We start from the raw sequence: 22770 nt of genomic DNA on the forward strand, positions 1-22770 counted from the left end.
CGATCAAAAAAGGCACACTCTTCCAGTTCACAGTATCGGACGCCATTAGGACCATAAGGCTTGCTATCGTCCAGAGAGAGAGAGGCGCTTTCCGGACAGCTCGAAAAGAGATTACTGGAAGGGGAATAGGATTAGTAAGAGGAGCATCATAGGGCTAAGGAATGTGAAAGTCATCCAGAGTAGAGTCAGAGCAGAAACGGGCACCAGAGTTGCTTTGTCTACGGAAGAGATAGATTTAGTACCGTCAGAACGGGAAAATGAAGGTAAGGTTGCGCTACAGAAGGTGTTCGAGATTCCTATAGCTGAAGACCAGAGACACCCTTGTCTCATTTCCTTTGAATTAAAGAACGCTTGTCCTTCCGGACATTGTACTTGCAATGATTACGGGCGGTGGTAGATGCTGAACGAAAACTTAGTTGTCAATAAAATATTATTTATCGTTTAAGTCTTTTGCTGTTTCTAATTGTTCAAAACTTAATGAAATTTTAAATTGTTCAAATCTTTATGGAACACCCTGTATTTTGGAAATACTGTGTGTGTCCTCTTTCATGAAGCTGGGCAATCCGGGTTCAAGCTTGGAGTATTTAAACTAGCGTAATATAAACTGACTTCGTCTAATATCTTATCACTAAGGTCTTGTCTTCTCGATACGACACTGAACTGGTTCGAACCCTCCGGCACAGACTTGGGCGTTAATAGGAATTGCGAAACCTTCACAATATCCCCGACCACTACCACGGGTACTACACCGCATCACAATACAATAACATCCAACTGTGGGTTTGATCTTTCGCCAGTTAACAATATATGGATTCTTATCATTAAGGAGATTTCAGTTTCATATGTTCGTTGGGTGGCACTGGAAAGGAAAAAAAAAGTAAATATTTATATTCCTGCTCCTTAAGAAAGTATAGCGAGGGGGGCTCCCCACTAGGGCCTGTACAGCTGTACCCTGAGTGTGTTGCTGCTGAGAAGGTATATAAGTAGAAGGTGGTGTACATCTAACTTAATGATGTTGAATACAAGGCTTATTTCAGGTAAGGATATCATGTTTAACTAATAATGCCTATTACTTAGGAGCAAAAACGTAGTTTGTCGATTCTGATCGGAATATCATTTATTACACTATGCAATGGTGAGTACGTTGTGTGGTGAACAAGAACTGCGGAAAGTGATTTTGAACTTTATTCTCCCGTAAAGTTCTGCAGCAGGTGAACCACACAACTAACATGGATATGGTTAAAACACATTAAACGACTTATTATTTTATGTACAAGTTCATTTGGGTAAAATCCTAACTCCGCGTCGCTGTTTGCTTTGAATATTGTGGGATTTTTTTCAGCAAAATTAAACTATATCAGATTCATCACTTGTTATGGAAAAACATAAGGGTACTTAATGGACAAGTAATGTGGATGAGTTTATATTTTACTGAATGATTGAAAATGCAATATTAAGGAAGGTTAGATATACTTGTAAAAGATCAACAGAAAACAAAAACCTTTTCTAACCGCCGTAGTAGTCAAAATGTATGATAATGTTCAATATTCCGTTTGAAATATATCACACCCTCAACTAAATGTTGAGTGAATGGCACTGGACGTTAACAGCTGCATGACAGGAAGCAACTGTGTGATCCTCAGTTTAATGGTGTATATTTCTATTGGTATTTTTGGTTTAGGTGAGGTTTTTGTAGATCCTTATTTTTATGTGTCATCCACTTCTATATTAACTCAGCATTTTTCCTAACCTTCCTTAATATTGCATTACTTTGAATCATTCAGTAGAATATAATGCTCATCCACATTGCTGTGCTTTCAGAACGCCTGTAGATGCAATGCAGTGGAAATTATTTTTTTTTTTAGCCATATTATCACGTAAGCATTGTTGAAGTAAATGATTTAATACAACTTTTTCTCATAGTTTTGATATTCTTTATCATTTAACAAAATCACAAGCCATATTTTCATGAAAACTACTTTATAGGTATTTTCTTGTACAAAAGTATTAATATAAAGATTATTTGAAATGTGTCAAAAGGATTACTCTCTAAGCTTAAAGAAAAAATAATTAATTGTAAAGAGATATTGTTAGCTTATCTTGCCCAAAATGTGCAGTTCATGCTGAAAATTTCTTCAGCATTCCTACAAGCCACACATTTCCTTCTTCCTGAACAATTAATATTTCACTTTTAAGCAAATATTTTTGTTTTTATTGATAATTATAGATTTAATTGCTGCACAGTCACCTGACACAACCAATAAGTTGCATCATATGGATGAAAGGTTACATTTTGACCTTTTAACTTATAATTATCATCCCATGGTTGATGTGTAATGTTTTCATCCAGTCAGCCTCAGCTTGATCCCTCATAAGAAGATGGGACTTCAAACAAGAGGAAGAAAAGAAATTGATTTAAGGCTAGTGTGGTTCAAGTTGTACCTGCTGTTGGCATTGAGATCCTAACTACCACCACCTGACATGGGCTTCAAGAAGCAAAGAGATTGAATTTATACTGTAATCATGATCTGTAACTCAGTGTATTCCTTAAATTCTACATAAGCATAGCAGAAGAAAGAGAGATAATTCAAAGCTAATGTAGACATTTACCATGAGTTAGACAGTGGGAACAAGTAGAAGTGGGAAACCAAATTGGAGGTGGAAGGATGGAGTGAAAAAGATTTTGAGCGATTGGGGCCTGAACATACAGGAGGGTGAGAGGTGTACAAGGAATAGATTGAATTTGAATGATATGGTATACGGGGTTTATGTGCTGTCAACGGATTGAACCAGGGCATGTGAAATGTCTGGGGTAAACCATGAAAAGGTCTGTGTGGCCTGGATGTGGACAGGGAGCTGTTTCGGTGCATTACATATCAGAGCTAGAGACTGAGTGTGAACAAATGTGGCCTTTTTTTTTATTGTTTTTCTAGCACTACCATGCTGAAGCTTGGGGTAGTGATGCTGTTTCCTGTGGGGTGGGGTAGTGCTGGGAATGGATGAAGGCAAGGAAGTATGAATATGTACATGTGTATATATGTATATGTCTGTGTATGTATATGTATGTATATGTCAAAATGTATTGGTATGTATATGTGCATGTGTGGGCGATAATGTATATACATGTGTATGTGGATGGGTTGGGCCATTCTTTCGTCTGTTTCCATGTGCTACCTCACTAACGTGGGCGACAATGACAAAGTATAATAGTTAAAGTAAAATATATATATATATTATTATATTTTTTTATTATACTTAATTGCCATCTCCTGCGTTAGCGAGGTAGCGCAAGGAGACAGATGAATGGCCCAACCCACACGCACATATACATACCTATACATTTCAACGTATGCATATACATGTGCATATATACACATGGACATATTCATACTTGCTGCCTTCATTCATTCCCGTCACCACCCTGCCACACATGAAACAGCAGGGAATTTCCTCACTTAGCTCCCTTCTCTGTTCCTTGTTTTGGAACATTAAAAACGAGAGGGGAGGATTTCCAGCCCTCCACTCCCTCCCCTTTTAGTCGCCTCCTACAACATGCAGGGAATACGTGGGAAGTATTCTTTCTCCCCTTCCCTATCCCCAGGGATGATATACATATACATATGCATATCAACACATGCACACATGCATACATATACATACACAGACATATATAGACATGTACATATTCATACTTGCTTGCCTTCATCCATTCCTGGCACTACCCTACCCCACAGGAAACAGCACTTCTGTCCCCTGTTTCTGTGAGGTAGCGCCAAGAAAACAGATATCTTGGGGTGGACTTAGCAGCGAATGGAGCCGTGAAAGCAGAAGTGTCATAGGGTGGGGGAGAGGGAGAAGGTTCTTAGAGTGATGAAGAATGTGTAGAAGGAAAGAACGTTATCTTTGAGAGCAAAAATGGGTATGTTTGAAGGGATAGAAGTTCTAACAATATTATATGGTTGTGAGACATGGGCGATAGATAGGGTTGTATGATGAGGGTGGATGCATTGGAAATGAAATGTTTGAGGACAATGTGTGGTATGAGGTGGTTTGGTTGAGTAAGGAATAAAGGGGGTAAGAAAAATGTGTGGAAATGAAAAGAGTGTGGCTGAGAGAGCAGAAGAGAGTGTGTTGAAATTGTTTAGATATTTGAAGTGAATGAGTGAGGAAAGATTGACAGAGAGGATATATGTGTCAGAGATGGAGGGAATAAGAAGAAGGGGACCAAATTGGAGGTGGAAGAATGGATTGAAAAAGATTTTGAGCGATTGGGACCTGAACATAGAGGAGGGTGAGAGGTGTGCAAGGAATAGAGTGAATTGGAACAATGTGGTATACCGGGGTCAACTTGCTGTCAGTAGACTGCACCAGGGCATGTGAAATGTCTGGAAAGGCTTGTGGGGCCAAGATGTGGGATAGGGAGCTCTGGTTTTGGAGCATTACAAATGACAGCTAGAGACTGAGTGTGAGCAAATGTGGCCTTTTTTTGTCTGTTTTCCAGAGCTCCTGAAGCAGGGATAGTGATGCTATTTCATGTCGGATGGGGTAGCACCAGAAATGGATGAGGGCAAGCAAGTATGAGTATGTATATGTGTATATATGTATATGTATATATATGTTGTATATGCATGTATATGTGCATGTATAGGAGTTTATGTATGTATATGTGTATATGAGTAGATGGGCCATTCTTCGTCTATTTGCTGGTGCTACCTTGCTGATGCAGGAAGTGGTGATCAAGTATGATATGAGTATATGATATTATTACCGATACTGGTAAGTTTGTAATATCTTTGTGTCTTATTTATAACAGAGCAGTTGAAAGATTATTTCTTAAGAGTTCAGTAATCCTGCAGTAATGTACTAATCAGATTAGGATTCCCTTGCTTTCAGTGGGTTCACTTTAAGCAAATTCAGAGTTGAACAAGTTGTCTATCAACCCCAAAGATTTAATATGATGGCTTAGTTCAGTATAGGCATACAGGCCCAAGTCCTTTTTGGGAGGCAAGCAAAAATTTGCCAATTTTTGCATTATGAATCAATATCCAAATTTGGATTACACTTTCTTGGATAGATATCGCCTATTACAACCAGCATTCTCTCCTTCGCAAACCCATTTATACAGTCATTCAGATTCCTGCAAAATGATTCATTTCATCCTTACCTCACAGTCTTCATGTTTACAAATGCATATACACATACCCATGCATACTTCACAATTCCAGTCTTTCCTTTCACCCACACAATTCTGTTAAAGACTTCCTATACTCTTGCTGTTAGTACAACTGCACATTCATCTTTTCTTCTACCCTGATAATTTTTATTCATTCTTGTCTGTACCATGCCTCCTTCCACACTATCTCACAACTTAAGTTTGTCGTTTCCATTTTCACTCCATACACCCTGTCCAAGGATATGGGTTTCCCTAATCCCCAGCACATCCAAACTATAACTTTTATATTTCTCCACAAGCTCCCTCCTTTTACTCCCACTAGTCATCCCATTAACATTCAGATCCAACACCCTTACTAGCTTGTTCATTTTACTTCCTAGGATAACTATTGGACTCCAAGGCCACTTCTTAGCCTCTAGTGCCTCGCTCCTGACGGGCCACTGGCAGTGGGCACTCCAATGCAGTCTTTCCCAGAAGCACTAGGGCTCTCAGATTGTCAGAAAACTAAAATTTCAGTACACCATCAGTGTTCATTTGTTTTAAAATCTCTTGCCTGATAGAGTTGGGCAGTGCCTTCCCCTTTAGTTTCACCCTTAAGGATGTACTAAAGAGGTCACCATGAGGTGGGGTGAGACTTGAATACTCTAGGAAACTAGAGTACCCCCTCAAAGCATTATTCATTCTTTTTCTTTTGTTTTCAGCTGAAGTGGCCATTGACCATGACCACGTTTTTTGCAGTATTAAAGGTTTCAAGGAAATTCAAGTATTTTTATGTCATCCCCAAGGTTTGAGGTGGTTGTCTTCTTAAATATCATATGACAGTATGTGAAATACGAATGCTTTCTGATTGTTTGTGGAGAATCTTGTATTCCTTTGGTGACTCATACTCTTTTCCCAGGATTGTGGCGGTTGCGACCTGCTGTGTATACGGTGCGTACAATGTCATCTTCACCACCTGATGGGTACTCTTATGAAACACTGGCAGTCACTGTGCCAAGGGAGAGCGTCTTTCATGTGGAGATCAACAGACCAGATAAATACAATGCCATGAATAAAGCTTTTTGGAGGTTTGGATTGCTCTTGTACAAAACTTGATGTGAATAGATATTAATCTGTGGTTTGTAGAAAGGAATTTAATAATAATATGCCTTTCTGACTTGTCTCTGAGTTTTGGGATTGTGATATGAATGGTTTTTCTAACTGGTCTTGAATATCTTTTTTTCCCTATCTGTTAATCATAAGCTGTATCTTTTTTCATGTCAAGTTTATCATGTTTTTTTTTTTTCATGTTTGTACATCATGAGCCTTCTTCCTCTCACTAGCAATCAATCTGAACATTTTTAAGACTTTAATTCTAGCACATTTCTGGATCCTCATCCATTGAGACAACCCACCACAATTTACTCTTTCACTTAGGCTTTTCGTTGTACATTTGCCTTTCTTCTGTATCTGCCTTCGGTCACTTTACTTGTTTATTTTTCATTCTCTCCTCATGTCCATATATCTTTACTATTGCATCATTTAGTGTTAGACACTCCTTAACCCCCCATTCATGTAGTATCTTCCATTGATTTCCTCAGTACTTCCTCTTTTCTATTTTGTTCAGTATTTACTTGTAAGAAAAGTTCATCCTAGTTGCTTTTGTTCAGCAAATCACTCAAAGCCAGACCCATCTTTTATTATTAGACAGTACTGTTTGCCAGTTTCTGTCATGGCTTGCGATTTTTCCTTCATCACCCTATTGAAACCTCTTAAGAATTTGTCATCATCCATTCAAGAAAATTATATGATTATATTACCTTTTAAACTCATGTTTTGTCCATCCAATCATGATTCAGTTTCCAAACACTGCCACCTTGCTTCCATTTGTATTATGCTGCTAGCATACCTATAGGATCAAAAGCAAAGGAAGAATAAAATTTCCTAATTCTCTTGGACTGACAATTGAAGGATCTTGGGTTTAAAACTTTGGGTGCCTCATCAGTTAATGGTGCTCTGGAACTCTCCTGACTTCACTAATGACTAGGTAGTCATATCCTACAAGCTGCCCGTGCCCCATTACAGGTTTCTACTAGTCCTCTTGTTACCTCTCTGGCTAAAGGGACATGAGGTACTTTCAGAACTTTCACCAAAGTTGAAAACCTTCCATTGGACCTAGTACATATTAAGAATTGGGTTAAATATTCCCGAATTCCTGCCTCACCTGTGCAAAGCCTTACAGTATTGTGTTGCTGGGGCAGGTCCTGGTTAGCGGCACAGGTCCTTCTTATTTATGTATGTATATGATGAGTTTTTTCTAGGAGTTATTCATTCTGCCTACTGATGTAGATAAGTTACACACTTCAAGGTTTTATTACCAGTTGTGATATCACATATCCCATGAATATCATTCATATCCTGGGTAACACCAAGATTCTTTCTTAGAAAGAAGTTTTGGGGTAATTGGAAGTAAAAAGATAAATAATTTTTTGCATATATGTATTTATATATTTCATTCATCATTTATGTATTAACTCTAAATTTACACATAGAAATTTTTTTCATGAGGTAATGAAAATATAACTTTCTCATCAAAAATATAAGAAATAACACAAGTGAAATTGTTTCTTTTACTGGAAAACTGATGATATTAGTTGTTGCATAAATCTGGCTTCGTGCCATGATGGCACAGCTACACTTTCTTTAATAATTTGTAGGTGACTGTGATTCATGATGTTATTTGCTGCTGTTTTGTGGATGATATATGAAGTCATACATCGTTTTGGAATTTGAATGAGGGTGTGAAGTTTTTGAAGTATATGTGTTTATGGTTTATGGGCAACTTTGATGCATGATATTTTTTCCATAAATTTTGTAAGGTTGTTAGTGATATCTGTGCATAATATGTAGTCATATGTCAGCTGGGAAGTCAGATGAGGGTGTAAAGGTTTAACACCACGAATGTGGCTTAGTGTATCATACCACAGCCAGCCACAAATGTGGCTCAGGACAGTGAAAGGGTTAACAGATTTTTGTGAGAATATACAGAAATTGAATTAGGCTGTCACTTTTAATACTGGTGTTTTATATATGTCTTTCATCTTTCCAGGGAGATAGGGCTGTGTTTTGAGAAGCTGGCTGATGATAAGGACTGCAGAGCAATTGTACTTAGTGGTTCTGGTAAAATCTTTACAGCTGGAATTGATCTTGCTGACCTAACAGAGATTGCTGGTGTTGTTATGGGTGATGATGACTTAGCCCGCAAGTCTCGTACACTTCGGAAAGTTATAGAATCATATCAACAGTCTTTTACATCTTTAGAAAAGGTTAGAAGTTTTCAGATTTGATATTTGTCTGCTGTAATATCTAGGTAACTGTTTAGACTACATGAAATGATGATGTAAAAAAATTTAAAGATAATTGCCCTTGACTCATGCAAAGGACAAAGCTTTTTTAATCATCAACTTTTTTGAATGATGACCCTCTTTGATGTCTTTAGAATGCTTACTGGTTGCAGGCTTAGTCTCTATGTGACATAGGCCTTTTGTGATTCATCATTTCTTTTCAACCAGTGTTCTGGTGATAGAAGTATGAAGAGTTTGCAGCATTTTATGAGTGGGGTGAATCAGCCAATCCCACTGTTCATTCTCCCACTGGAGCTGATTGATAAGTGAACACTGTAAATTGTAAATATTACAGTATTATCAGTGTATTATTGAATTTATATAACCTCCAAATCTCTTTCATGGGGTCTCCTGCAGCTTTGAGGCTGTGTTATAGTTAGTGATGCACATTGGAGTGAGAAGTTCCTCGATGAAACTGTTCTCCCTTTCTTCAGCTGCATATGGTACTGCCTGCATGAGGTTACAATGTGAGGCTGTGTCATTGAGGTTTCAGTCCATTCAAAGAACTTCTCATTCCAAATAAGTCTACATTCTCCTGCCATTGGAAGTAGTACAGCATTGGGCTGGAGGAGCATCTGGAAAAACACCAGAATTCATTCTTAGAAAGATGTCTTTGTGTAATTCTAAGTAAATATAAATTCTTTTAGCTTTTCATGCATATGCAGTTTCCCACATTAGTAAGGAAGTGTCAAGAACAAACGAAGAAATGGTTTCGTTTGGTCATATCCACATATTAAATGTCATGTATGATGCACTGAAACCAGAGCTCCTTATCCACAACTAGGCCTGACATATCTTTCTGTGGTTTCTTGATACCACTTCATATGCAGTGATTTGGCTTATTGACAGCATGTCATTACCTTTATACCACATTGCTCTAGTTCACTCTATCCATTGCACCCCTCACAACTTCCTGCGTGTTCAGGCCTTGAACAGTCAAAGCATCTTTCACTCCATCCTTCTACCTCCTCCTTATTTACCCCATTTCCTTTATAGCCTCATATTCATCCTCTCCTCAATCATTCTTTCCTAATGTCCTAATCATTTCAGCCCTCTTTCTTCAGCTCTTTCATACATACTCTTCTTACTTCCACACCTCTCATATACCCTGACATTTTTTATTCAGTCAACCTCATACATTTCATTTCTAACACATCCTCTCTCTTCTTACACTTTTATCCAAGGCCTTTGGCTTACACCCTTTCAGCACCGACAGGACTACTTTACCTTTAATGTTACTCATCTTTGCCCTATAAAACAGCGACCTTTCTTTCCACACATTCCTCAAGTACATATACCCCCATCTCTCACCCTATGGTTCACTTTAGCTCCCATGGTTCCATTTGTGGCCATACCCACTCTCAGGTACCTACAGTGCTTTACTTCTTCATACAGGTTCACTCCAAATATAATAACCTGCTTTTATTCACATTTACTCTCACTTTTCTCCTTTCATGCACTCCTCCAAACTCAGACACCGACTTCTGCAGTTTCTCACAGTACAGTTTCATTAGGAAACAACATCTGACTCGCCTCCCAGACCCTTTGCCCTCTCTCCGAGATCCATGCATGTACCTCACTCACCACCTCGTCCATAAAACTCCTTTGCCACAGACACATCTTCACCTGAAACCACTCACTCTCCATTCTGTCTACTTGCACATACTTGATAAAAGCTCTTCGCTGCCTCTAGCAGCTTTCCTTCCACATCATATATGCTTAACATTTTCGTCAGAATATCTCTGTCAGCCCTGTCATACACCTTCTCCAGTTAACTAAATGATCATCACAGATCCTTGTTTCCCTACGTATTTCTGGAGCACGTGATTCAGAGTGATTATCTGTTCCATACAACCTCAGTCACTCAAGCCACATTGCTCCTCCCCAGTTTGAAGCTTTGCGTATGCTACCTTCTTCTAAAATCACAGTCATCACTCTCCCACAAAAGTTGCAAGGTACACTCAGCAGACCTATACCTCTGTAACTTGATCATTCACTTATGTACCCCTTGCATTTATAGTGGCATTATACAGTCATTCTTCCAGTCTTTAGGTCGTACCATGACCAGTACATGCACTTGAAAATCCTAACTACACCAATCAACAACACAATCCCCCTCTTTCTTGAGAAATTCATTCATAATTTCATCCTCTTCAGCTGCTTTGCCTCACTTGTTTTATAAGGCTTCACCACATCTCTTTTTACTAGACCACTTACCAAGACTCTCTTAATATACCTCTGTGACCCAAAAAACACCACATCTCCCAACCTGACTTTAAATGCATTCAAAGTATTCATTTCATCTCCTCCTCACTTCATATCTACCTGTTACCCTTCCCCATTTAACCCCTTCACTGATATTCCCAATTTTTCTCTCATCTTTCCAACACCATTGACCTCATTTTTAAACATATTTTCCCATTTGCTCTCATATTCAGCCACTACACTTTCTTCAACTCTGTCTACTTTCTCTTGTACATCTCTCAATCACTTGCACTCCTTCCATGTAAATGAAGCCCGTTTACCTCTTTCTCTTTCATTAACAATTTCGGTTCTTCATTCCACCACTCACTACCCTTTCTCACCTGAGGTGGAAGCTTCTTCATTCCACCACTCGCTATCCTTTCTCACCTGTCCACCTCCCATCTTCTACATGCCACACGGTTCTCTTAAACATGTCTGCTCTGATATCGTAAATACCTCCCGTTCTTCAACCACTTTCATAGCCTCATTTACTCTCACTTTTTGCCTTTCTACATTCAATATCCACTAGTATCTATTCACACAAGCCTCTTTTCTAAGCTCACTTACTTTCATCATCTTTCCATTCATGTCATTTCTTTTTTCTGAAAGTATCAAAGTACCCTTTGCCTCGCTTCCACAAGAAATTATCAGACTTCCTGGCATCTGCCTATCTTGGCACATTCACATCCGGGTCTCTTTTGCATGTTTATCAATTAGTACACAATCCATACTCTGCACTTGTTTAAGTTGTCTCCTTTAGCGGGCAGGAGATACAAGGTTGTTATTTTTTCAACCCTGTTCCCAGGCTTTGAAGAATGTATGTGAGAAATACTTAGAAAAACAGATGGATCTGTATGTAGCATTTAAGGTTCTGGAGAAGGCATATGATAGGGTTGGTAGGGATGCTTTGTGGAAGGTCTTAAGAGTATGTGGTGTGGGAGGTAAGCTGCTAGAAGCAGTAAAAAGGTTTTACCAAGGATGTAAGGCGTGTGTACAAGTAGGAAGAGAGGAGAGTGATTGATTCCCAGTGAAGGTCGGTCTGTGGCAGGGGTGCATGATGTCCTCATGGTTATTTAATTTGTTTATTGAGGGGGTGGTTAGGGAGGTAAATGCAAGAGTTTTGGAAAGAGGGGCGAGTATGCAGTCTGTTGGGAATGAGAGGGCCTGGGAAGTGAGTCAGTTGTTGTTTGGCAATGATACAGCTCTGGTGGCTGATTTGAGTGAGAAACTGCAGAAGTTGGTGACTGAGTTTGGAAAATTGTGTGAAAGGAGAAAGTTGAGCATAAATGTGAGTAAGAGCAAGGTTATTAGGTTCAGTAGGATTGAGGGACAAGTTAATTAGGATGTAAGTATGAAAGGAGAAAAATTGGAGGAAGTTAAGTGTTTTAGATATCTGTGAGTGGACTTACCAGCGAATTGAACCATGGAAGTGGAAGTGAGTCACAGGGTGGGGAAGGGAGCAAAGGTTCTGGGAGAGATAAAGAATGTGTGGAAGGAAAGAACATTGTCTCGCATAGCAAAAATGGGTATGTTTGAAGGAATAGTAGTTCCAACAATATTATATGGTTGCAAGGCATGGACTATAGATGGGGTTGTACAAAGGTGGTTTGATTGAGTAAGTAATGAAAGGGTAACAGATATGTATGAAAACAAAAAGAGTGTGGTTGAGAGAGCAGAAGAGGGTGTGTTGAAATGGTTTGGATATAAGGAGAGAAAGAGTGAGGTAAGATTGACAAAGGTGGAGGGAGCAAGGAGAAGCAGGAGACCAAATTGGAGGTGGAAGGATGGAGTGAAAAAGATTTTGAGCAGTCGGGGCCTTAACATACAGAAAGGGTAAGAAGTGTGCAAGAAATAGAGTGAATTGGAATGATGTTCTGTCAATGGACTGAACCAATGCATGTGAAACGTCTAGGGTAAACCATGGAAAGGCCTGTGGAGTCTGGATGTGGGATAGGGAGCTGTGGTTTCAGTGCATTACACATGAGAGCTAGAGACTGAGTGTGAAAGAATGTGGCCTTTTTTGTGTTTTCCTGGCACTGTCTTGCTGAAGCTAGGGGTTACAATACTGTTTCCTTTGGGTTGGGTTAGTGCCGGGAATGGATGAAGGCAAGCAAGTATAAATATGTACAGGTGTATACATGTGTATATCTATGTATTTTGAAGGTTTGTTGAATGTGTTTGATGATAGAGTGGCAGATATAGGGTGTTTTGGTCGAGGTGGTGTGCAAAGTGCGAGGGTTAGGGAAAATGAGTTGGTAAACAGAGAAGAGGTAGTAAAAGCTTTGCGGAGGATGAAAGCCGGCAAGGCAGCAGGTTTGGATGGTATTGCAGTGGAATTTATTAAAAAAGGGGGTGACTGTATTGTTGACTGGTTGGTAAGGTTATTTAATGTATGTATGACTCATGGTGAGGTGCCTGAGGATTGGCGGAATGCATGCATAGTGCCATTGTACAAAGGCAAAGGGGATAAGATTGAGTGCTCAAATTACAGAGGTATAAGTTTGTTGAGTATTCCTGGCAAATTGTATGGGAGGGTATTGATTGAGAGGGTGAAGGCATGTACAGAGCATCAGATTGGGGAAGAGCAGTGTGGTTTCAGAAGTGGTAGAGGATGTGTGGATCAGGTGTTTGCTTTGAAGAATGTATGTGAGAAATACTTAGAAAAGCAAATGGATTTGTATGTAGCATTTATGGATCTGGAGAAGGCATATGATAGAGCTGATAGAGATGCTCTGTGGAAGGTATTAAGATTATATGGTGTGGGAGGCAAGTTGTTAGAAGCAGTGAAAAGTTTTTATCGAGGATGTAAGGCATGTGTACGTGTAGGAAGAGAGGAAAGTGATTGGTTCTCAGTGAATGTAGGTTTGCGGCAGGGGTGTGTGATGTCTCCATGGTTGTTTAATTTGTTTATGGATGGGGTTGTTAGGGAGGTGAATGCAAGAGTTTTGGAAAGAGGGGCAAGGATGAAGTCTGTTGGGGATGAGAGAGCTTGGGAAGTGAGTCAGTTGTTCGCTGATGATACAGCGCTGGTGGCTGATTCATGTGAGAAACTGCAGAAGCTGGTGACTGAGTTTGGTAAAGTGTGTGAAAGAAGAAAGTTAAGAGTAAATGTGAATAAGAGCAAGGTTATTAGGTACAGTAGGGTTGAGGGTCAAGTCAATTGGGAGGTGAGTTTGAATGGAGAAAAACTGGAGGAAGTGAAGTGTTTTAGATATCTGGGAGTGGATCTGGCAGCGGATGGAACCATGGAAGCGGAAGTGGATCATAGGGTGGGGGAGGGGGCGAAAATTCTGGGAGCCTTGAAGAATGTGTGGAAGTCGAGAACATTATCTCGGAAAGCAAAAATGGATATGTTTGAAGGAATAGTGGTTCCAACAATGTTGTATGGTTGCGAGGCGTGGGCTATGGATAGAGTTGTGCGCAGGAGGATGGATGTGCTGGAAATGAGATGTTTGAGGACAATGTGTGGTGTGAGGTGGTTTGATCGAGTAAGTAACGTAAGGGTAAGAGAGATGTGTGGAAATAAAAAGAGCGTGGTTGAGACAGCAGAAGAGGGTGTTTTGAAATGGTTTGGTCACATGGAGAGAATGAGTGAGGAAAGATTGACCAAGAGGATATATGTGTCGGAGGTGGAGGGAACGAGGAGAAGAGGGAGACCAAATTGGAGGTGGAAAGATGGAGTGAAAAAGATTTTGTGTGATCGGGGCCTGAACATGCAGGAGGGTGAAAGGAGGGCAAGGAATAGAGTGAATTGGAGCGATGTGGTATACCGGGGTTGACGTGCTGTCAGTGGATTGAATCAAGGCATGTGAAGTGTCTGGGGTAAGCCATGGAAAGCTGTGTAGGTATGTATATTTGCGTGTGTGGACGTATGTATATACATGGGTATGGGGGTGGGTTGGGCCATTTCTTTCGTCTGTTTCCTTGCGCTACCTCGCAAACGTGGGAGACAGCGACAAAGCAAAAAAAAAAAAAAAAAAATCTATGTTTGTATATGTATGTGTATGTATTGATTTTTTTATACTTATTCGCTGTCTCCCACATTTGTGAGGTAGCGCAAGGAATCAGATGAAAGAATGGCCCAACCCACCCACATACACATGTATATACATAGACGTTCACACAGCCACATATACATACCTATACATTTCAACATATACATACATATACATACGCATATACATATACATATATACACATTTATACACTCATACTTGCTGCCCCCATCCATTCCCGTCGCCACCCCGCCACACATGAAACGGCATCCCCCTCCCCTCGTGCGAGGGAGCACCAGGAAAAGATAACAAAGGCCACATTCATTCACACTCAGTCTCTAGCTGTCATTTGTAATACACTGAAACCACAGCTTCCTTTCCACATCCAGGCCCCACAAAATTTTCCATGGTTTACCCCCTCGCGCTTCACATCCCCTGGTTCAATCCATTGACAGCATGTCAACCCAGAATACCACATCATTTCAATTCACTCTATTCCTTGCATGCCTTTCACCTTCCTGTACGTTCAGGCCCCGATATCAAAATCTTTTTCACTCCATCCTTCCACCTCCAGTTTGGTCTCCCACTTCTCCTTCCCTCCACCTCTGACATATATATCCTCTTTGTCAATCTTTCCTCACTCATTCTCTCCATGTGACCAAACCATTTCAATACACCCTCTTTTGCTTTCTCAACCACACTTTTTATTACCACACATCTCTCTTACCCGTTCATTACTTACTTGATCAAACCACTTCACACCACATATTGTCCTCAAATATTTCATTTCCAACACATCCACCATCCTCCCCACAACCCTATCTGTAGCCCATGCCTTGCAACCATATAACACTGTTGGAACCACTGTTCCTTCAAACATACCCATTTTTGCCCTCCAAGATAATGTTCTTTCCTTCCACACATTCTTCAACACTCCCAGTAAATTCGCCCCCTACCCCACCCTGGGACTTACTTCCGTTTCCATGGTTCCATCTGCTGCTAAATCAACTCCCAGATATCTAAAACACTTCTCTTCCTCCAGTTTTTCTCCATTCAAACTTACTTGTCCCTCAACCCTACTGAACCTAATAACCTTGCTCTTATTCACCTTTACTCTCAGCTTTACCAAACTCAGTCACCAACTTCTGCAGTTTCTTGCTTGAATCAGCCACCAGCGCTGTATCATCAGCGAACAACAACTGACTTACTTCCCAAGCCCTCTCATCCACAACAGACTGCATACTTGTCCCTCTCTCCAAAACTCTTGCATTCACCTCCCTAACAACCCTATCCATAAACAAATTAAACAACCATGGAGACATCACGCACCCCTGCCGCAAACCAACATTCACTGGGAACCAATCACTTTCCTCTCTTCCTACTTGTACACATGCCTTACATCCTTGATAAAAACTTTTCACTGCTTCTAGCAGCTTACCTCCCACACCATATGCTCTTAATACCTTCCACAAAGCATCTCTATCAACTCTATCATATGCCCTCTCCAGATCCATAAATGCTGCATACAAATCCATCTATTTTTTTAAGTATTTCTCACATACATTCTTCAAAGCAAACACCTGATCCACACATCCTCTACCACTTCTGAAACCACACTGCTTTTCCCCAATCTGATGCTCTGTACATGCCTTTTCCCTCTCAGACAATACCCTCCCATATAATTTCCCAGGAATACTCAACAAGCTTATACCTCTGTAATTTGAACACTCACCTTTATCTCGTTTGCTTTTGTACAATGGCACGATCCATGCATTCCACCAATCCTCAGGCACTTCACCATGAACCATACATACATTGAATATCCTCACCAACCAGTCAACAACACAGTCACCCCCTTATTTTAATAAAGTCCACTGCAATACCATCCAAACCCGCCCCCTTTCTGGCTTTCATCCTCCACAAAGCTCTCACTACCTCTTCTTTGTTTACCAAACCATCCTCCCTGACCCTCTCACTTCACACACCACCTCGACCAAAACACCCTATATCTGCCATTCTATCATCAAACACATTCAACAAACCTTCAAAATACTCACTTCATCTTCTCACTTCACCACTACTTGTTCATACCTCCCCATTAGCCCCCTTCACCAATTTTCCCATTTGTTCTCTTGTGCACTTTATTTACCTCCTTCCAAAACATCTTTTTATTCTCCTTAAGATTTAATGATACTCTCTCACCCCAACTCTCATTTGCCTTCTTTTTGATCTTGCACCTTTCTCTTGACCTCCTGTCTCTTTCTTTTATACATCTCCAAGTCACTCACACTACTTCCCTGCAAAAATCTTCCAAACGCTTCTCTTCTTTCTTTGACTAGCAATCCTACTTCTTCATCCTACCACTCACTACCCTTTCTAATCTGCCCACCTCCCACCTTTCTCATGCCATGCATTTTTTACACAAGCCATCACTGCTTCCCTAAATACACCCCTGTCCCTGGGGATAGGGGAGAAAGAATACTTTCCACGTATTCTCTGCATGTCGTAGAAGCGACTAAAAGGAGAGGGAGCGGGAAGCTGGAAATCCTCCCCTCTCGTTTTTAGATTTTCTAAAAGAAGGAGCAGAGAATGGGGCCAAGTGAGGATATTCACTCAAAGGCTCAGTTCTCTGTTCTTGGCGCTACCTCGCTGATGTGGGAAGTGGCGAATAGTATAAAAAAAAAAAACCTTCCACAGAGCATCTCTATCAACTCTTATCATATGCCTTCTCCAGATTCATAAATGCTACATACAAATCCATTTGCTTTTCTAAGTATTTCTCACATACATTCTTCAAAGGAAACACCCGATCCACACATCCTCTACCACTTCTGAAACCACACTGCTCCTCCCCAATCTGATGCTCTGTATATGCCTTCACCCTCTCAATCAATACCCTCCCATATGATTTCCCAGGAATACTCAACAAACTTATACCTCTGTAATTTGAGCACTCACTCTTATCCCCTTTGCCTTTGTACAATGGCACTATGCAAGCATTCTGCCAATCCTCAGGCACACCATGAGCCATACATACATTGAATAACCTTACCAACCAGTCAACAATACAGTTACCCACTTTTTTTAATAAATTCCACTGCAGTACCATCCAAACCTGCTGCCTTGCTAGCTTTCATCTTCTGCAAAGCTTTTACTACCTCTGTTTACCAAATCATTCTCCCTAACCCTCTCACTTTGCACACCACCTCAACCAAAACACCCTATATCTGCCACTCTATTATCAAACACATTCAACAAACCTTCAAAATACTCGCTCCATCTTCTTCTCACATCACCACTACTTGTTATCACCTCCCCATTAGCCCCCTTCACTGATGTTCCCATTTGCTCCCTTGTCTTATGTACTTTATTTACCTCCTTCCAAAACATCTTTTTATTCTCCCTAAAATTTAATGATACTTTCTCACCCCAACTCTCGTTTGCCCTCTTTTACACCTCTTGCACCTTTCTCTTGACCTCCTACCTCTTTCTTTTATACATCTCCCAGTCATTTGCATTATTTCCCTGCAAAAATTGTCTAAATGCCTCTCTCTTCTCTTTCACTAATAATCTTACTTCTTCATCCCACCACTCACTACCCTTTCTAATCTTCCCACCACCCATGCTTCTTATGCCACAAACATCTTTTGCACAAGCTATCACTGCTTCCCTAAATACATCCCATTCCAGCCCCCACTCCCCTTACGTCCTTTGTTCTCACCTTTTTCCATTCTGCACTCAGTCTCTCCTGGTACTTCCTCACACGAGTCTCCTTCCCAAGCTCACTTACTCTCACCACTCTCTTCACCCCAACATTCTCACTTCTTTTCCGAAAACCTCTACAAATCTTCACCTTCGTCTCCACAAGATAATGATCAGACATCCCTCCAGTTGCACCTTTCATCACATTGACATCCAAAAGTCTCTCTTTCACATGCCTGTCAATTAACACGTAATCCAATAATGCTCTCTGGCCATCTCTCCTACTTACATACGTATACTTATGTATGTCTCTCTCTTTAAACCAGGTATTCCCAATCACCAGTCCTTTTTCAGCACACAAATATACAGGCTCTTCACCATTTCCATTTACAACACTGAACACCCCATGTACACCAATTATACCCTCAACTGCCACATTACTCACCTTTGCATTCGAATCACCCCTCACTATAACCTGGTCTTGTGCATCAAAGCTGCTAACACACTCACTCAGCAGCTCCCAAAACACTTGCCTCTCATGATCTTTCTTCTCATGACCAGGTGCATGGGCATCAATAATCACCCATCTTTCTCCATCCACTTTCAGTTTTACCCATATCAATCTAGAGTTTACTTTCTTACACTCTATCACATACTCCCACAACTTCTGCTTCAGGAGTAGCACTACTCCTTCCTTTGCTCTTGTCCTCTCACCAACCCCTGACTTTACTCCCGGGACATTCCTGCTCCCAAGACATTCCTAAACCACTCTTCCCCTTTACCCTTGAGCTTCGTGTCACTCAGAGCCAAAACATCCAGGCTGCTTTCTTGAAACATACAACCTATCTCTCCTTTTTTCTCATCTTGGTTACATCCACACACACTTAAACACCCCAATCTGTCCTTCAAGGAGGATGAGCACTCCCCACATGACTCCTTCTTCTGTTTCCTTTTTTAGAAAGTTAGAATACAAGGATGGGAGGGTTTCTAGCAAACCGCTCCCGTCCCCTTTAGTCCCCTCCTATGCCACGCTGGGAATGAATGGGAAGTATTCTTTCTCCCCTATCCCCAGGGATAGTATAAATTGTAGGAGCAATAGATAGTAGTAGTAGGTAGGGATGTTAGACAGGAGCATTAGGTTGAAACATATGATAGAAGTGGTAGGTAAGAGCATTAGCTGGGAACATTAGGTAGAAGTAGTAGGTTGGAACATTTAGGGTGAGAAACTTAAGGCTAGCAAGTGGCACTGGAGTTCAACATTTATAGAAACTCTTGCTGTTTCTACCCCCTTGAGGGAGTTCCCAAAGTTAGGGGGTATCAAAGATGTAGATAGATAAAAACATATGACTGTTGAGGATCTTCATGTAAAACTCTTGATATAAGCAAGTTATCTCTTGTTTCCCATAACTATTTTAGTTTGATATCATCCATCACTTTGTATTTTGATAATCCTACAATCAACAGTGCCCTAAGCCTGTGATCGCAGCTGTCCACAGTGCTTGTGTTGGTGGAGGAGTAGATCTTATATGCTCTGCCGATATTCGGTACTGCACCAATGATGCATGGTTCCAGATCAAGGAGGTAGAAGTTGGTAAGTCATTTGATAGTACTTTTTCCAGACCAGTTGACAAGGGTTTTACCTTTACCTTGCTTTTTAACAGTTCTCTGTTTCTGTAAAATTTATTTGGAGTATGAGTTACTTCTGATTACAACCCCTGTCACCATTGATGTTTTCTCTTGTGTTGTAAATTATTTGTAATTTAGAAATAACTTTAGTTTGACATTTTGTGGCATATAACAGATTGAATACTCTACATTTAAGGCCTTTGAAAACAGACTCATACTGGGAAGGATGTATTGTTTAATGATTTTTTATATTTTAACTTTTTCCCCAGTAATGCTGCTTTGTTGTTGACTGAGATGAATCATTCTGCTACCTGTAAGAATGCTATGCATGTACTGTGATTACCTCATACTTCACAGTTTGGATGTCTATGTGTGAAAGAAGAAAGTTGAGAGCAAATATGATTGAGAGTAGGTAATGGAGTGCAACATGGAAATGAGACAGGACTTTTTCTAATATAGCTGAGATGGCATGAGCGAATGAATGACTTAATCTAGGTGACATGGAACAGATGAAGAGCTATCCTCTTTGGTTCAGTTCCATTCTCTAGCTATCATGTGTAATGCATTGATAACCCCCTCTCCACAACCATTTGACTTTTCCATGGTTCCCCTAGGTTGCTTTATATGCCCTCTTTCAATCCATTGACAGTATGTTACCCCATTTGCCACATAACTCCACTCTATCCTGTGGTTGCATTACACCCTCCTGCATGTTCAGGCCCCAAGCACTCAAAACCTTTTTCACTCCATCCTTCCATCTCCAGTTCAGTCTCCCCCTTCTTGTCTCCTCTTCTGACTTATAGATCCCCGTTGTCAACCCCTCCTCATTCATTTTTCCATATGTCCAAACCATCTGAGCAACACCTCTTGAGCTCTCAACCGTACTTCTGTTATTCCCAGACTTCTTTCTTACCCTATCTTTCCTTACTTGATTACTGTCATTATTGACCCTCTAACATTGTTTTTTCTCAGACATTTCATTTCCAACACGTTCAACCTCTTCCATTCATTTTCATCTTTAGTCGATCTCTGCAATGCCTCTGGGATTGCTGTACCTTCAGACATGCCCATCTTCACCCTCCCAAATAGTGACCTAACTTTTCACATATATCTCTATGCTTCCATAACCTTTGCCCCTTCACCTAGCTTGTGAATCACTTCAGCTTCCAATCCATTTGCTGCCATGTTTGGTCCCAAGTATGTAAAACACTTGACTTCTTCCAAGTTTTCTTCTTTCAGACTCACACCCTCAACTAACATGTTTGTCTCCAATGCTAAACCATATGACCTTGCTGTTATTCACACTTACTCTCAACTTTTTTCTGTTCACACATAATCCTAAATTCAGAAACCAGTCTTTGAAGTTTTTCATTCAAATCTTCTACCAGTTCCATGTTATCAGCAAACAGTAACTGACACCTCCTAAGTACCCCCAGCCTTGCCAGACTGCAGACCTGTCCCTCTTCCAAAAATCCTCACTTTCATATCCATCACCACCCTATCCATGAACAGATTGAACAGCCTTGGTGGCAACACAAATCCCTGCCACAAGCCCACCATCACCCGAAACCACTCACCCTCCTCTCTTTTTACTTGCATACATGCTCTGCTTTCTCCAGATCCATAAATGCCACATACAAATCCTTCTGTTTATTTAAGTACTCTCTGCCACTACTGAAGCCACAATATTCTTGCCCAATATGATGCTCTGTCCATGCCACCATTGTCTCAGGTCACCACTCACCCATACAACTTACAAGCATGCTCAGCTTACTTATACCTCAGTTATTTGAATATTCTTTTCTGTGCCTCTTGCCTTTATGTGGTGACACTGAACAGATAATCTGCCACTCATCAGGCATCTCACCGAGACCTGTACATAAATTGAAAATCCTAACTGACCAATCAGAAATACATTTATTTCCTTTTCTAAGAAATTCACTGTAATACCATTGAAAGGGTAGTGAGTGGTGGTATGAATTAGTAATTTTGTTAGTGTAAGAGAAGAGAGAGGCATTTGGACAATTTTTGCTGGGAAATAGTGCAGATGACTGGGAGATGTATAAAAGAAAGAGGCAAGAGGTCAAGAGAAAGGTGCAAGAGGTGAAAAAGAGGGCAAATGAGAGTTGGGGTGAGAGAGTATCATTAAATTTTAGGGAGAATAAAAAGATATTTTGGAAGGAGGTAAATAAAGTGCGTAAGACAAGAGAACAAATGGGAACATCGGTGAAGGGGGCAAATGGGGAGGTAATAACAAGTAGTGGTGAAGTGAGAGGGAGATGGAGTGAGTATTTTGAAGGTTTGTTGAATGTGTTTGATGATAGAGTGGCAGATATAGGGTGTTTTGGTTGAGGTGGAGTGCAAAGTGAGAGGGTCAAGGAGAATGATTTGGTAAATAGACAAGAGGTTGTGAAAGCTTTGAGTAAGATGAAAGCTGGCAAGGCGGCGGGTTTGGATGGTATTGTAGTGGAATTTATAAAAAAAAGGGGGGGGGGTGACTGTGTTGTTGACTGGATGGTGAGGATATTCATTGTATGTATGGCTCATGGTGAATGCCTGAGGATTTTCAAAATGCATGCATAGTGCCTTTGTACAAAGGCAAAGGGGATAAAAGTGAGTGTTCAAATTACAGAGGTATAAGTTTGTT

General features: G+C 40.5%; 1 protein-coding gene across 4 annotated transcripts in view; it reads left to right on the forward strand.

The window, feature by feature from the left end:
• The first annotated feature begins 647 nt into the window (after window positions 1–647).
• LOC139754599 (delta(3,5)-Delta(2,4)-dienoyl-CoA isomerase, mitochondrial) overlaps window positions 648–22770 on the forward strand; it is a 32681-nt gene continuing 10558 nt past the window's right edge. Inside the window, exons 1-4 of one of the 4 annotated variants that reach the window (XM_071672021.1) lie at window positions 648–740; window positions 6072–6240; window positions 8262–8478; window positions 19962–20088. In XM_071672021.1, coding sequence (XP_071528122.1) covers window positions 6113–6240; window positions 8262–8478; window positions 19962–20088 — 472 coding nt within the window. In that variant the 5' untranslated portion in view covers window positions 648–740; window positions 6072–6112. The other 3 variants (XM_071672018.1, XM_071672020.1, XM_071672019.1) reach the window with 3 other exon arrangements.

Source organism: Panulirus ornatus, chromosome 17 (assembly GCF_036320965.1).
Source record: "Panulirus ornatus isolate Po-2019 chromosome 17, ASM3632096v1, whole genome shotgun sequence".
Lineage (NCBI taxonomy): Eukaryota > Metazoa > Arthropoda > Malacostraca > Decapoda > Palinuridae > Panulirus > Panulirus ornatus.